Source organism: Salvelinus fontinalis, chromosome 7, assembly GCF_029448725.1.
Source record: "Salvelinus fontinalis isolate EN_2023a chromosome 7, ASM2944872v1, whole genome shotgun sequence".
NCBI lineage: Eukaryota > Metazoa > Chordata > Actinopteri > Salmoniformes > Salmonidae > Salvelinus > Salvelinus fontinalis.
Genome location: NC_074671.1, coordinates 59,581,477 through 59,599,025, shown reverse-complemented (window position 1 = coordinate 59,599,025; position 17,549 = coordinate 59,581,477). Strand labels below are relative to the sequence as shown.

Below are 17,549 nucleotides of genomic sequence, written 5' to 3'. Positions count from 1 at the left end.
ATGACAGCCTAGCAGTGGGTTAATTGCCTTGTTCAGGGGCAGAACAAGAGATTTTTACCCTTTAGCTCGGGAATTTGATCTAGCAACCTTTTGGTTACTGGCCCAACGCTCTAACCACTAGGCTACCTCCCTCCCCAAGAGCAGTTGCAAAAACCGCTTTGATGAAACTGGTTCTCATGAAGACCGCCACAGGAAAGGAAGACTCAGAGTTACCTCTGCTGCAGAGGATAAGTTCATTAGAGTTAACAGCACCTCAGATTGCAGAGTTCAAGTAACAGACACATCTCAATATCAACTGTTCATGGTCGAATTGCTGCAAAGAAACCACTACTAAAGGACACCAATAATAAGAAGAGACTTGCTTGGGCCAAGAAACACGAGCAATGGACATTAGACCGGTGGAAATCTGTCCTTTGGTCCAAATTTGAGATTTTTGGTTCCAACCGCTGTATCTTTGTGAGACGCAAAGTAGATGAACGGATGATCTCTGCGTGTGTAGTTCCCACCATGAAGCATGGAGGAGGAGGTGTGATGGTGTGAGGGTGCTTTGCTTTTGACACGGTCAGAGATTTATTTAGAATTCAAGGCACACTTAACCAGCATGGCTACAACAGCATTCGGCCATGATACACCATCCCATCTGATTTGCGCTTAGTGTTTTTCAACAGGACAATGACCCAAAACACACCTCCAGGTTGTGTAAGGACCCATTTGAGCAAGAAGGAGAGTGATGGAGTGCTGCATCAGATGACCTGGGCTCCACAATCACCGGACCTCAACCCAATTGAGATGGTTTGGGATGAGTTGGACCACAGAGTGAAGTTAAAGGAGCCAACAAGTGCTCAGCGTATATGGGAACTGTTACGAATCCCGCCGAGGATGGTGCCTCTTCCCGTTCGGGCGGCGCTCGGCGGTCGTCGTCTCCGGTCTACTAGCTGCCACCGATCCCCTTTTCTGTTTTCTTTTGAGTTTGTCTAATTTGTATCACCTGTTTTGTGTTTAGGGTAGGGGGTTATTTAAACCCAGTTGGCCCGCTGACTTTTGTGCGGGCTTGTTTTTCTGTTTGTGTTGGTGGTGTTTCTTATAGTGGATTTCAGTCCTATTTATGTTGGACAGTATTTTGACGCGCACGTTGTTTGTGTGGCGTCGCCGTTTATGAGATTATTTCTGGGTGAAATAATAAATCCACTTGATTGAGATTACCCTGCTCTCTGCACCTGACTCCTTCATTTCAACCATCGGAATTGTGACAGGAACTCCTTCAAGACTTTTGGAAAAGCATTCCTCAAGAAGCTGGTTGAGAGAACGCCAAGAGTGTGCAAAGCTGTCATCAAGGCAAAAGGTGGCTACTTTGAAGAATCTAAAATATATTTTGATTTGTTTAACACTTTTTTGGTTATTACATGATTCCATATGTGTTATTTCATAGTTTTGATGTCTTCACTATTATTCTACAATGTAGAAAATAGTAAAAATAAAGAAAAACCCTTGAATGAGTAGGTGTGTCCAAACTTTTGACTGGTACTGTATGTATGTATGTATGTATGTAATGTATGTATAAATTATGTATATGTTGTAGTTACAGTAAGTATTATGATGGGTTGCCTACAGTATATGGTGTAGTTACAGTAAGTATTATGATGGGTTGCCTACAGTATATGTTGCAACACTACTACTGAAGTCAGTGATGCTTATCTGGTAAACAGGTCACATGACCAATGACCTTACTCTGACTGGACCAGTCTAATTTGTCTAAGGTATTCTGTATCCAGCTCAATTAAGCACTGACCGTCTCTAACTAGTGTTATGACTACGGCACCTAATAGTGCTAATGCAGTGGAGGTAAGCTCTCACTGCACAGCCCCTCTATGACCACAGTCATAGCACTAATACAGTGGAGGTACAGTAAACTAGTCGTTCATAGTCTAATATGTAGCGGAGGTAAGCTCTCAGCTGGTTGTTCATAGTCCAATACGTAGCGGAGGTAAGCTCTCAGCTGGTTGTTCATAGTCTAATATGTAGCGGAGGTAAGCTCTCAGCTGGTTGTTCATAGTCTAATATGTGGAGGAGGTAAGCTCTCAGCTGGTTGTTCATAGTCTAAATGTAGAGGAGGTAAGCTCTCAGCTGGTTGTTCATAGTCCAATATGTAGAGGAGGTAAGCTCTCAGCTGGTTGTTCATAGTCTAATATGTAACAGAGGTAAACTCTCAGCTAGTTGTTCATAGTCTAAAATGTATCGTAGGTAAACTCTCAGCTAGTTGTTCATAGTCTAATATGTAGCGGAGGTAAGCTCTCAGCTAGTTGTTCATAGTCTAAAATGTAGCGGAGGTAAGCTCTCAGCTGGTTGTTCATAGTCTAATATGTAGAGGAGGTAAGCTCTCAGCTGGTTGTTCATAGTCTAATATGTAGTGGAGCTCTCAGCTGGTTGTTCATAGTCTTAATATGTAGTGGAGGTAAGCCCTCAGCTAGTTATTCATAGTCTAATATGTAGTGGAGCCCTCAGCTGGTTGTTCATAGTCTAATATGTAGTGGAAGTAAGCCCTCAGCTGGTTGTTCATAGTCTAATATGTAGTGGAGGTAAGCCCTCAGCTGGTTGTTCATAGTCTAATATGTAGTGGAGGTAAGCCCTCAGCTGGTTGTTCATAGTCTAATATGTAGTGGAGGTAAGCCCTCAGCTGATTGTTCATAGTCTAATATGTAGTGGAGCTCTCAGCTGGTTGTTCATAGTCTAATATGTAGTGAAGGTAAGCCCTCAGCTGGTTGTTCATAGTCTAATATGTAGTGGAGGTAAGCCCTCAGCTAGTTGTTCATAGTCTTAATGTGTAGTGGAGGTAAGCCCTCAGCTGGTTGTTCATAGTCTAATATGTAGTGGAGGTAAGCCCTCAGCTAGTTGTTCATAGTCTTAATATGTAGTGGAGGTAAGCCCTCAGCTAGTTGTTCATAGTCTAATATGTAGTGGAGGTAAGCCCTCAGCTGGTTGTTCATAGTCTAATATGTAGTGGAGCTCTCAGCTGGTTGTTCATAGTCTAATATGTAGTGGAGCTCTCAGATGGTTGTTCATAGTCTAATATGTAGTGGAGGTAAGCCCTCAGCTGGTTGTTCATAGTCTAATATGTAGTGGAGCCCTCAGCTGGTTGTTCATAGTCTAAAATGTAGTGGAGCTCTCAGCTGGTTGTTCATAGTCTAATATGTAGTGGAGGTAAGCTCTCAGCTGGTTGTTCATAGTCTAAAATGTAGTGGAGCCCTCAGCTGGTTGTTCATAGTCTAAAATGTAGTGGAGCTCTCAGCTGGTTGTTCATAGTCTAATATGTAGTGGAGGTAAGCTCTCAGCTGGTTGTTCATAGTCTTAATATGTAGTGGAGCCCTCAGCTGGTTGTTCATAGTCTAATATGTAGTGGAGGTAAGCTCTCAGCTGGTTGTTCATAGTCTAAAATGTAGTGGAGCCCTCAGCTGGTTGTTCATAGTCTAAAATGTAGTGGAGCTCTCAGCTGGTTGTTCATAGTCTAATATGTAGTGGAGGTAAGCCCTCAGCTAGTTGTTCATAGTCTTAATGTGTAGTGGAGGTAAGCCCTCAGCTGGTTGTTCATAGTCTAATATGTAGTGGAGGTAAGCCCTCAGCTAGTTGTTCATAGTCTTAATATGTAGTGGAGGTAAGCCCTCAGCTAGTTGTTCATAGTCTAATATGTAGTGGAGGTAAGCCCTCAGCTGGTTGTTCATAGTCTAATATGTAGTGGAGCTCTCAGCTGGTTGTTCATAGTCTAATATGTAGTGGAGCTCTCAGATGGTTGTTCATAGTCTAATATGTAGTGGAGGTAAGCCCTCAGCTGGTTGTTCATAGTCTAATATGTAGTGGAGCCCTCAGCTGGTTGTTCATAGTCTAAAATGTAGTGGAGCTCTCAGCTGGTTGTTCATAGTCTAATATGTAGTGGAGGTAAGCTCTCAGCTGGTTGTTCATAGTCTAAAATGTAGTGGAGCCCTCAGCTGGTTGTTCATAGTCTAAAATGTAGTGGAGCTCTCAGCTGGTTGTTCATAGTCTAATATGTAGTGGAGGTAAGCTCTCAGCTGGTTGTTCATAGTCTTAATATGTAGTGGAGCCCTCAGCTGGTTGTTCATAGTCTAATATGTAGTGGAGCTCTCAGCTGGTTGTTCATAGTCTTAATATGTAGTGGAGGTAAGCCCTCAGCTGGTTGTTCATAGTCTAATATGTAGTGGAGCTCTCAGCTGGTTGTTCATAGTCTAATATGTAGTGGAGGTAAGCCCTCAGCTGGTTGTTCATAGTCTAATATGTAGTGGAAGTAAGCCCTCAGCTAGTTGTTCATAGTCTTAATATGTAGTGGAGGTAAGCCCTCAGCTGGTTGTTCATAGTCTTAATATGTAGTGGAGGTAAGCCCTCAGCTGGTTGTTCATAGTCTAATATGTAGTGGAGCCCTCAGCTGGTTGTTCATAGTCTAATATGTAGTGGAGCTCTCAGCTGGTTGTTCATAGTCTAATATGTAGTGGAGGTAAGCCCTCAGCTGGTTGTTCATAGTCTAATATGTAGTGGAGGTAAGCCCTCAGCTGGTTGTTCATAGTCTTAATATGTAGTGGAGGTAAGCCCTCAGCTGGTTGTTCATAGTCTAATATGTGGTGGAGCTCTCAGCTGGTTGTTCATAGTCTTAATATGTAGTGGAGCTCTCAGCTGGTTGTTCATAGTCTAATATGTAGTGGAGGTAAGCTCTCAGCTGGTTGTTCATAGTCTAATATGTAGTGGAGCTCTCAGCTGGTTGTTCATAGCCTAATATGTAGTGGAGCTCTCAGCTGGTTGTTCATAGTCTAATATGTAGTGGGGGTAAGCTCTCAGCTGGTTGTTCATAGTCTAATGTAGTGGAGCTCTCAGCTGGTTGTTCATAGTCTAATATGTAGTGGAGCTCTCAGATGGTTGTTCATAGTCTAATATGTAGTGGAGCTCTCAGCTAGTTGTTCATAGTCTTAATATGTAGTGGAGGTAAGCCCTCAGCTAGTTGTTCATAGTCTTAATATGTAGTGGAGGTAAGCCCTCAGCTGGTTGTTCATAGTCTAATATGTAGTGGAGCTCTCAGATGGTTGTTCGTAGTCTAATATGTAGTGGAGGTAAGCCCTCAGCTAGTTATTCATAGTCTAATATGTAGTGGAGCTCTCAGATGGTTGTTCATAGTCTAATATGTAGTGGAGCTCTCAGCTGGTTGTTCATAGTCTTAATATGTAGTGGAGCTCTCAGATGGTTGTTCATAGTCTAATATGTAGTGGAGGAAAGCCCTCAGCTAGTTATTCATAGTCTAATATGTAGTGGAGCTCTCAGATGGTTGTTCATAGTTTAATATGTAGTGGAGCTCTCAGCTGGTTGTTCATAGTCTTAATATGTAGTGGAGCTCTCAGATGGTTGTTCATAGTCTAATATGTAGTGGAGGTAAGTCCTCAGCTGGTTGTTCATAGTCTAAAATGTAGTGGAGCTCTCAGCTGGTTGTTCATAGTCTAATATGTAGTGGAGGTAAGCTCTCAGCTGGTTGTTCATAGTCTTAATATGTAGTGGAGCCCTCGGCTGGTTGTTCATAGTCTAATATGTAGTGGAGCTCTCAGCTGGTTGTTCATAGTCTTAATATGTAGTGGAGGTAAGCCCTCAGCTGGTTGTTGATAGTCTAATATGTAGTGGAGCTCTCAGCTGGTTGTTCATAGTCTAATATGTAGTGGAGGTAAGCCCTCAGCTGGTTGTTCATAGTCTAATATGTAGTGGAAGTAAGCCCTCAGCTAGTTGTTCATAGTCTTAATATGTAGTGGAGGTAAGCCCTCAGCTGGTTGTTCATAGTCTTAATATGTAGTGGAGGTAAGCCCTCAGCTGGTTGTTCATAGTCTAATATGTAGTGGAGCCCTCAGCTGGTTGTTCATAGTCTAATATGTAGTGGAGCTCTCAGCTGGTTGTTCATAGTCTAATATGTAGTGGAGCCCTCAGCTGGTTGTTCATAGTCTAATATGTAGTGGAGCCCTCAGCTGGTTGTTCATAGTCTAATATGTAGTGGAGGTAAGCTCTCAGCTGGTTGTTCATAGTCTAAAATGTAGTGGAGCCCTCGGCTGGTTGTTCATAGTCTAAAATGTAGTGGAGCTCTCAGCTGGTTGTTCATAGTCTAATATGTAGTGGAGGTAAGCTCTCAGCTGGTTGTTCATAGTCTTAATATGTAGTGGAGCCCTCAGCTGGTTGTTCATAGTCTAATATGTAGTGGAGCTCTCAGCTGGTTGTTCATAGTCTTAATATGTAGTGGAGGTAAGCCCTCAGCTGGTTGTTCATAGTCTAATATGTAGTGGAGCTCTCAGCTGGTTGTTCATAGTCTAATATGTAGTGGAGGTAAGGCCTCAGCTGGTTGTTCATAGTCTAATATGTAGTGGAAGTAAGCCCTCAGCTAGTTGTTCATAGTCTTAATATGTAGTGGAGGTAAGCCCTCAGCTGGTTGTTCATAGTCTAATATGTAGTGGAGCTCTCAGCTGGTTGTTCATAGTCTTAATATGTAGTGGAGGTAAGCCCTCAGCTGGTTGTTCATAGTCTAATATGTGGTGGAGCTCTCAGCTGGTTGTTCATAGTCTTAATATGTAGTGGAGCTCTCAGCTGGTTGTTCATAGTCTAATATGTAGTGGAGGTAAGCTCTCAGCTGGTGTTTCATAGTCTAATATTTAGTGGAGCTCTCAGCTGGTTGTTCATAGTCTAATATGTACTGGAGCTCTCAGATGGTTGTTCATAGTCTAATATGTAGTGGAGGTAAGCCCTCAGCTGGTTGTTCATAGTCTTAATATGTAGTGGAGGTAAGCCCTCAGCTGGTTGTTCATAGTCTAATATGTAGTGGAGCTCTCAGCTAGTTGTTCATAGTCTTAATATGTAGTGGAGGTAAGCCCTCAGCTAGTTGTTCATAGTCTTAATATGTAGTGGAGGTAAGCCCTCAGCTGGTTGTTCATAGTCTAATATGTGGTGGAGCTCTCAGCTGGTTGTTCATAGTCTTAATATGTAGTGGAGCTCTCAGCTGGTTGTTCATAGTCTAATATGTAGTGGAGCTCTCAGATGGTTGTTCGTAGTCTAATATGTAGTGGAGGTAAGCCCTCAGCTAGTTATTCATAGTCTAATATGTAGTGGAGCTCTCAGATGGTTGTTCATAGTCTAATATGTAGTGGAGCTCTCAGCTGGTTGTTCATAGTCTTAATATGTAGTGGAGCTCTCAGATGGTTGTTCATAGTCTAATATGTAGTGGAGGAAAGCCCTCAGCTAGTTATTCATAGTCTAATATGTAGTGGAGCTCTCAGATGGTTGTTCATAGTCTAATATGTAGTGGAGCTCTCAGCTGGTTGTTCATAGTCTTAATATGTAGTGGAGCTCTCAGATGGTTGTTCATAGTCTAATATGTAGTGGAGGAAAGCCCTCAGCTAGTTATTCATAGTCTAATATGTAGTGGAGCTCTCAGATGGTTGTTCATAGTCTAATATGTAGTGGAGCTCTCAGCTGGTTGTTCATAGTCTTAATATGTAGTGGAGCTCTCAGATGGTTGTTCATAGTCTTAATATGTAGTGGAGGTAAGCCCTCAGCTGGTTGTTCATAGTCTTAATATGTAGTGGAGCTCTCAGATGGTTGTTTATAGTCTTAATATGTAGTGGAGGTAAGCCCTCAGCTGTTTGTTCATAGTCTAATATGTAGTGGAGCTCTCAGCTGGTTGTTCATAGTCTTAATATGTAGTGGACGTAAGCCCTCAGCTGGTTGTTCATAGTCTAATATGTAGTGGAGCTCTCAGCTGGTTGTTCATAGTCTAATATGTAGTGGAGGTAAGCCCTCAGCTGGTTGTTCATAGTCTAATATGTAGTGGAGCTCTCAGCTGGTTGTTCATAGTCTTAATATGTAGTGGACGTAAGCCCTCAGCTGGTTGTTCATAGTCTAATATGTAGTGGAGCTCTCAGCTGGTTGTTCATAGTCTAATATGTAGTGGAGGTAAGCCCTCAGCTGGTTGTTCATAGTCTTAATATGTAGTGGAGCTCTCAGCTGGTTGTTCATAGTCTTAATATGTAGTACAGGTAAGCCCTCAGCTGGTTGTTCATAGTCTAATATGTAGTGGAGGTAAGCCCTCAGCTGGTTGTTCATAGTCTAATATGTAGTGGAGCTCTCAGCTGGTTGTTCATAGTCTTAATATGTAGTGCAGGTAAGCCCTCAGCTGGTTGTTCATAGTCTAATATGTAGTGGAGCTCTCAGCTGGTTGTTCATAGTCTAATATGTAGTGGAGCTCTCAGCTGGTTGTTCATAGTCTTAATATGTAGTGGAGGTAAGCCCCCAGCTGTTTGTTCATAGTCTAATATGTAGTGGAGCTCTCAGCTGGTTGTTCATAGTCTAATATGTAGTGGAGGTAAGCCCCCAGCTGGTTGTTCATAGTCTAATATGTATTGGAGCTCTCAGCTGGTTGTTCATAGTCTAATATGTATTGGAGCTCTCAGGTGGTTGTTCATTGTCTAATATGTATTGGAGCTCTCAGCTGGTTGTTCATAGTCTTAATATGTAGTGGAGCTCTCAGCTAGTTGAGGAGGTAAGCTCTCACAGCCCCGGTACTGAACTAGCTGAACCATCAAACCACAGAAGGGAGTTGTTGCTGTCTGCTTTAGTGGTACTGACAGCTGAGTTGACGTAGGACTGTGTGTAGGGTAGGTTAGTGCTGGAGGGAGAACCATGGTATTGAACCAACCCAGACAGGGTATAGTTGAGACTGGAATGGGAAATACATGCCACAGTAAGGTGATTACTGCATTGCCCAGGAGGGAAGGAAGGGAGAAAATCCAGATCACATGAATGGCAGAAGACGTAGAGAAGAGGAACATCTTCAGAGGCATTGTCGTCCTTTTTCTAAATCTAGTTTCCTCTACTTCCTGTTTACTGCTATCTGCAGCTGGGATTAGCCAGAGGGTAATGGCTATTCACTACAGTAACAGTGTTAGTTGCACACACCCACATGCACACACACACCCACATGCACACACACGTCCACACACACGTCACCTACAGACAGCTAATCTCGCTCAGACAATGAGACCCCACCCACAAACACTGGCATATAGCGCTACTGTATTTTGACATCCTAGGAGGATGGTGGGAGGAGCTATAGGAGGATGGGCTCGTTGTAATAGAGTCAAAGTTCCATGTATTCCATTACAATGAAAGGAACGGGAAAGAGGGATACCTAGTCAGTTGTACAACTGAATGCATTCAACTGAAATGTGTCTTCTGTATTTAATCCAACCTGACATCCACGTCATCAATGAGACCGTCCTCCTATCGCTCCTCCCACCAGTATATTGACCCTCTGGTTGACATACCAGTATGTATGTTGACTTGGTATATTGACCCTCTGGTTGACATACCAGTATGTATGTTGACTTGGTATATTGACCCTCTGGTTGACATACCAGTATGTATGTTGACTTGGTATATTGACCCTCTGGTTGACATACCAGTATGTATGTTGACTTGGTATATTGACCCTCTGGTTGACATACCAGTATGTATGTTGACTTGGTATATTGACCCTCTGGTTGACATACCAGTATGTATGTTGACTTGGTATATTGACCCTCTGGTTGACATACCAGTATGTATGTTGACTTGGTATATTGACCCTCTGGTTGACATACCAGTATGTATGTTGACTTGGTATATTGACCCTCTGGTTGACATACCAGTATGTATGTTGACTTGGTATATTGACCCTCTGGTTGACATACCAGTATGTATGTTGACTTGGTATATTGACCCTCTGGTTGACATACCAGTATGTATGTTGACTTGGTATATTGACCCTCTGGTTGACATACCAGTATGTATGTTGACTTGGTATATTGACCCTCTGGTTGACATACCAGTATGTATGTTGACTTGGTATATTGACCCTCTGGTTGACATACCAGTATGTATGTTGACTTGGTATATTGACCCTCTGGTTGACATACCAGTATGTATGTTGACTTGGTATATTGACCCTCAGGTTGACATACCAGTATGTATGTTGACTTGGTATATTGACCCTCTGGTTGACATACCAGTATGTATGTTGACTTGGTATATTGACCCTCTGGTTGACATACCAGTATGTATGTTGACTTGGTATATTGACCCTCTGGTTGACATACCAGTATGTATGTTGACTTGGTATATTGACCCTCTGGTTGACATACCAGTATGTATGTTGACTTGGTATATTGACCCTCTGGTTGACATACCAGTATGTATGTTGACTTGGTATATTGACCCTCTGGTTGACATACCAGTATGTATGTTGACTTGGTATATTGACCCTCTGGTTGACATACCAGTATGTATGTTGACTTGGTATATTGACCCTCTGGTTGACATACCAGTATGTATGTTGACTTGGTATATTGACCCTCTGGTTGACATACCAGTATGTATGTTGACTTGGTATATTGACCCTCTGGTTGACATACCAGTATGTATGTTGACTTGGTATATTGACCCTCTGGTTGACATACCAGTATGTATGTTGACTTGGTATATTGACCCTCTGGTTGACATACCAGTATGTATGTTGACTTGGTATATTGACCCTCTGGTTGACATACCAGTATGTATGTTGACTTGGTATATTGACCCTCTGGTTGACATACCAGTATGTATGTTGACTTGGTATATTGACCCTCTGGTTGACATACCAGTATGTATGTTGACTTGGTATATTGACCCTCTGGTTGACATACCAGTATGTATGTTGACTTGGTATATTGACCCTCTGGTTGACATACCAGTATGTATGTTGACTTGGTATATTGACCCTCTGGTTGACATACCGTTGTTCGTTGTGGTCATGAATAACTCATTATGTGCCTCAAATTCATACTTATGTAAATAAGATATTTCAGTTTTTATTTTTTAATAAATTAGAAAAAATTCTAAAAATCTGTTTTCGGTTTGTAGTTATGGGGTATTGTGTGTAGATTGATGAGGATTTTTATTTATTTATTTAATTTTAGAATGAGGCTGTACCGTAACAAAATGTGGAAAAAGGGAAGGGGTCTGAATACTTTCCGAATGCGCTGTATGTGTGCCTCAAACACTGCCAAGCGCCTATGAATAGGAAACTGCCAATGTCATATCTATCTAAAGTACAGCACAGTGTCTGTACTGTTATACAGGCCTGTCACATGTAGTCTATAAGGCCAGTTTCCAGAGTGGTCCTGCTTTTCCTAGTAGGATTTGTGATTCGGAAAAAATCCTTTGGCAAGGTTCTTTGCTTTTGTTTAATTTGCTGACTGACTGAGATTACAGGTCCATTAAGAAGTACAGTATGTAGTAATACTTCTCAATGGACCAGTAATCTCAGTCAGTCATTAGACAATGGGTAGGTCAAGGCCTGTTCTCTCTCATTATTATTATGACCTCATTATTAGTCTCTCAACAGATTTATCTGGATGCACCTCCACAGCAGGGAGTGTGTGTGTGTGTGTGTGTGTGTGTGTGTGTGTGTGTGTGTGTGTGTGTGTGTGTGTGTGTGTGTGTGTGTGTGTGTGTGTGTGTGTGTGTGTGTGTGTGTGTGTGTGTGTGTGTGTGTGTGTGTGTGTGTGTGTGTGTGTGTGTGCGTACGTGCGACACAGTCAGTCTGTCACTACCGTACTGCCTCAAAAACACTGTATTTCCTGACATGGGAAATACATAGAACATTAACTGTCAATTGAACAGCATTATTCAAGACGGTCATGTTCATTAGCCTCATAAAACTTGTCATGGTTTAATAGCCTCATAAAATATATCATGGGTTCATCATTAAACCAAAACGTACTGTCTATACAATGTTTATCTCATAAGTGTCCACGTCACTGTAACTTACATAATGTGCTTCTTCAGGGAAATACAGGGATTTAAACAGTAACTGTTTGTTCCAGTCAGCCTGAGTGTCACTGTTGTAGATGTAATCCTTCTCACGAGGTCCTGCTGTTTGATTTGGGGTCCAGTTCAGTTTCCTACCGGCTGTTGCTCTCAACAAGAGTCATAAGACCAACCTGTATATTAGCTTCAACTTGTTTTTGGTGCAACTAGACCCCCCCTTCAGTGTGTGTGCTATGCTTTACAACTGTTCGTTTTCAAACATATGAGATCTCTGTTTCGAGTTCAATGACATAAGAAGAAAAGAACTTCACAAAACACTAGTGTTCACACTTCCTTAGTTTGTATCACATGGGGTTATTCCAGCATCCCCATCCAGACAAACTCACCTCACCCTTTGTGAGCTTCTATAATGGTTAACGGATTAACAGGTTTTAGCGTTCGCCCAAATGTCATAAACCTGGATTAACAGTTTTTTGCATTAGTCCAAATGTCATGAACCTGGATTTGAGTTGCCCTGACAACAAAGGCACCTGAGAGGCCCGGTGAAATGTTAAGAGGCTGACATATTATAATATGGATTATTTTGATAGCTGAATGATTTTGGCATGTATTTCTTCATGTTTATAAATTGTTGATCCGGCGTGTATTCACCAAAAAAGTGCATAGAAAAATATGTTCGAAAAAAAGCGACAGTGAATGCAGATATCCATAGAGACGGTTAGAGTCATTAACCTCTTGTTTTATCCCCCAGGTGCTGTTGCCGTGACGACCCGGCCCCACATCTACTACTGCCGCTCGCCCAACATGGAGGTCTTCACCTGCTGGTGGCATCCCCTTGACAACAACTCCGAGAGTGACGACAACATCACCTACAGCCTCACCTACTCCTTAGAGTACGTATAATTACTGTACAGTGCATTCGTATTCAAACCCCTTGATCCACATTTTTTAAGTTACAGCCTTATTCTAAAATGGATTAAATAAAAAAAATGTCCTCCTCAATCTACACACAATACCCCATAATGACATCACAATACCCCATAATGACATCACAATACCCCATAATGACAAATGGAAAACACAGCTATTTTCAGGTCTCTCCAGAGATGTTAGATCGGGTTCAGGTCCGGGATCTGGCTGGGCCTCTAAAGGACATTCAGAGACTTGTCCCCGAAGCCACTCCTGCATTTTGCTTAGGGTTGTTGTCTTGTTGGAAGGTGAACCTTTGCCCCAGTTTGAGGTCCTGAGTGCTCTGGAGCAGGTTTTCATCAAGGATCTCTCTGTACTTTGCTCTGTTCATCTTTCCCTCAATCCTGACTAGTCTCCCAGTCGCTGCCGCTGAAAAACATCCCCGCAGCATGATGCTGCCACCATCATGCTTCACCGTAGGAGTGGTGCCAGGTTTCCTCCAGACGTGATGCTTGGCATTCAGGCCAAAGAGTTCAATCTTGTTTTCATCAGACCAGAGACTCTTGTTTCTCATGGTCTGAGAGTCCTTTAGGTGCCTTTTGGCAAACTCCAAGCAGGCTGTCATGTGCCTTTTACTGTGGAGTGACTTCCGTCTGGCCACTCTACCATAAAGGCCTGATTGATGTAGTGCTGCAGAGATGGTTGTCCTTCTGGAAGGTTCTCCCATCTGGAAGGAACTCTGGAGCTCTTTCAGAGTAACCATAGGGTTCTTGGTCACCTCCCAGACCAAGGCCCTTCTCCCCCGATTGCTCAGTTTGGCTGGGCGGCCAGCTCTAGAAAAAGTCTTTGTGGTTCCATACTTCTTCCATTTCAGAACGATGGAGGCCACTGTGTTCTTGGGGACCTTCATTGCTGCATGAATGTTTTGGTACCCTTCCCCAGATCTGTGCCTCGACGCAATCCTCTTGAAGCTCTACAGACAATTCCTTAGACAACATGGTTTTTGCTCTGACATGCACTGTCAACTGTGGAACCTTATATAGACAGGTGTGTGCCTTTCCAAATCATGTCCAATCAATTGAATTTACCACAGGTGGACTCCAATCAAGTTGTAGAAACATCTCAAGGACGATCAATGGAAACAGGATTCACCTGAGCTCAATTTCGAGTCTCATAGCAAAGGGTCTGAATACTTATGTAAATAAGGTATTTCTGTTTAGTTTTTTATGAATGTGCAGAAATTTCAACAAACCTGTTTTCGATTTGTGATTATCGTGTATTGTGTGTAGATTGCTGAGGGATTTTTTTTATTTAATCAATTTTAGAATAAGGCTAAAAAGGAATAACGTAACAAAATGTGGAAAAAGACAAGGGGTCTGAATACTTTCCAAAGGCACTGTATATACACACACCATGTACTATATACTGTATATATACACACCATGTACTATATACTGTATATATACACACCATGTACTATATACTGTATATACACACACCATGTACTATATACTGTATATATACACACCATGTACTATATACTGTATATATACACACACCATGTACTATATACTGTATATATACACACCATGTACTATATACTGTATATATACACACACCATGTACTATATACTGTATATATACACACACCATGTACGATATACTATATATATACACACCATGTACGATATACTATATATATACACACCATGTACTATATACTGTATATATATATACACAGTACACACCTTGTACTCTCCTTGTTGCAGGATTGGTAGAGGATAAAATCCTGCATTCATTAAAAAACGCTGTGAAATACTCTAAGATTAATTTTTAATTTCAAGGCTTTTTCCCCCAATAAATGCAGGTATTTTCGTTCTATCACATCGTGTAGTACCAATGTACCCTAAGAGACCCAAAGAAATGAGTTGAGTTGAATTGAATTGACCATATCATTCCTTTCTTGTTTGTCACAGAAAGGGGCCGAGGCGTGAGTGTCCAGACTATGTAACGGGCGGCCCCAACAGTTGTCACTTTGACAGCGGCCACACGTCCATCTGGACCATATACTGCATGAACGTGATGGCCAGGACCTCCCACGGAGTGTTCAGCTCCAAGGACCACTGTCTGGACGTGGCTGATATAGGTACAGTGAGATATAAATCACTGTCTGGGTGCGGCTGATGATATAGGAACAGGGTGATATAGATCACTACCTGGATGTGGATGATATAGGTACAGGGTGATATAGACCACTGCCTGGATGTGGATGATATAGGGACAGGGTGATATAGACCACTGCCTGGATGTGGATGATATAGGTACAGGGTGATATAGATCACTACCTGGATGTGGATGATATAGGTACAGGGTGATATAGACCACTGCCTGGATGTGGCTAATATAGGTACAGGGTGATATAGACCACTGCCTGGATGTGGATGATATAGGAACAGGGTGATATAGATCACTACCTGGATGTGGATGATATAGGTACAGGGTGATATAGACCACTGCCTGGATGTGGATGATATAGGAACAGGGTGATATAGACCACTGCCTGGATGTGGATGATATAGGTACAGGGTGATATAGACCACTGCCTGGATGTGGATGATATAGGTACAGGGTGATATAGACCACTGCCTGGATGTGGATGATATAGGTACAGGGTGATATAGACCACTGCCTGGATGTGGATGATATAGGTACAGGGTGATATAGACCACTGCCTGGATGTGGATGATATAGGTACAGGGTGATATAGACCACTGCCTGGATGTGGATGATATAGGTACAGGGTGATATAGACCACTGCCTGGATGTGGATGATATAGGTACAGGGTGATATAGACCACTGCCTGGATGTGGATGATATAGGTACAGGGTGATATAGACCACTACCTGGATGTGGATGATATAGGTACAGGGTGATATAGACCACTGCCTGGATGTGGATGATATAGGTACAGGGTGATATAGACCACTGCCTGGATGTGGATGATATTGGTACAGGGTGATATAGACCACTGCCTGGATGTGGATGATATAGGTACAGGGTGATATAGACCACTGCCTGGATGTGGATGATATTGGTACAGGGTGATATAGACCACTGCCTGGATGTGGATGATATAGGTACAGGGTGATATAGACCACTGCCTGGATGTGGATGATATAGGTACAGGGTGATATAGACCACTGCCTGGATGTGGATGATATAGGTACAGGGTGATATAGTCCACTGCCTGGATGTGGATGATATAGGAACAGGGTGATATAGTCCAGTGGTTCCCAAACTGGGTCAAAATTGGGTAGTACATAATCAGTTCCTCTTATCATGTTAGTCATTACATAACTTAGAGAGCTATTTATAACTTGTCAGAAATGTCCAGCTCAACTAGCCCATGTCAGCTAAAGTTTATTTATATATGTTTTTTAGCCCATAGATATTGTTGTACGTTTCTAGTCACTCAAATATAACATGAATACACATTAGACGTGGCAAAATGAATAGAATTGCAATAAAATTAGCTTTAAAACTGCTAAATGTTCTTTACACCCCATGACAAAATGTGTAGAATTACAGAAACCTGCAAAATTCTCTCCACCGACAAGAAAGGTGTGAACAGTTTGTGTCATGAACAGTGCTTGTGCCCATAGAAATAGACATGGCACATGCGTGGGGGGGGGGGCAGGCTGTTCCCCAATGCTGGAATGGGGGCCCCAAGTGGAAAAGTTTGGGAACCCCTGATATAGACCACCAGGGGGCTCCACTCAGTCTGGAACGGCACTGCTCCCGGGATCAAAAACCATCTGGCTAGTGATTTCACTTGTCCCCCCCCAAAAAACTGTAAACTGTAAAATCAGCAGCAATTCAGCTAAAATTGAGTTTAATTTAGGAAATATGTTCCCAAGTATTCACACAAATGAAAAAAAAAAGAGAAATATGTGATGTCTCAATGTAATCAAGGTATGAAATTACTGTTATTTTCAAATACGATCTCTTTTGGGGCATAGTTGTGGTCTATTTGCAGTGTACAATTTATTATCATTATTTTCCAGCCGCCCAACCATTAGCTTCAACAAAAGTCGTCCCGCAGCTGAATCTAGTTGCCTATCTAGTTGCCCTAGATAGTGCGCTACTTTTGACCAGAACCTAAGGGGAATAGGGTGCTATTTCAGTACACTATAGTATATGGAATAGGGTGCTATTTCAGTACACTATAGTATATGGAATAGGGTGCTATTTCGGCTCAACCTATGACTGTTGTGTTAACCCACTGTTGTGTCTGATATTTGTGATGTCTCTTCCTGTGTGTCTGGCGTCAGCCACGCCTCCTCTCCCTGTTTGTGTGACGTCAGCTCTTCCTCATTTCAACCCAGTCCAATGGGAGTTAGTCCCCTCCCAGCAGGGCACATCTGATCCCATCAGAGACATTCTGTCCCCCTTACTTCTCCATCAGTGAGTGCACTCTCAAAGCCGATGGAAAGAGCATCCTGATTTGTGTGTGTGTGTTTGTGTACACGTGCATGTGCATGTGAATGTTCAATACTGTATGCGCATTGCAAACAGTCACCACTCATGTCTACATTGTGCTTCCGTATGCACAGAGAATAGTAACGCACGTGAAGGAAAATAGAAGGGTTCCTCTCCAGGCTCTTGGCTTTTTCTCACGGTAACAATAGAGATGTGTCATTCAGAACCTATTCAGCTTCCCCTTCTTACTCTGAAACCCCTTCCAACTGGCCTTTCTCCATGTTCATTATAAAAG

General features: G+C 42.3%; 1 protein-coding gene across 1 annotated transcript in view; it reads left to right on the top strand.

Moving 5' to 3' along the window:
• Positions 1-17,549, top strand: part of LOC129859925 (prolactin receptor-like) — a 55,396-nt gene that overhangs the window by 31,329 nt on the left and 6,518 nt on the right. The window contains exons 3-4 of the mRNA XM_055930171.1: positions 12,617-12,758; positions 14,751-14,920. Of these exons, the coding sequence (XP_055786146.1) occupies positions 12,617-12,758; positions 14,751-14,920 (312 nt within the window). The remainder of the gene's footprint in view (positions 1-12,616; positions 12,759-14,750; positions 14,921-17,549) is intronic.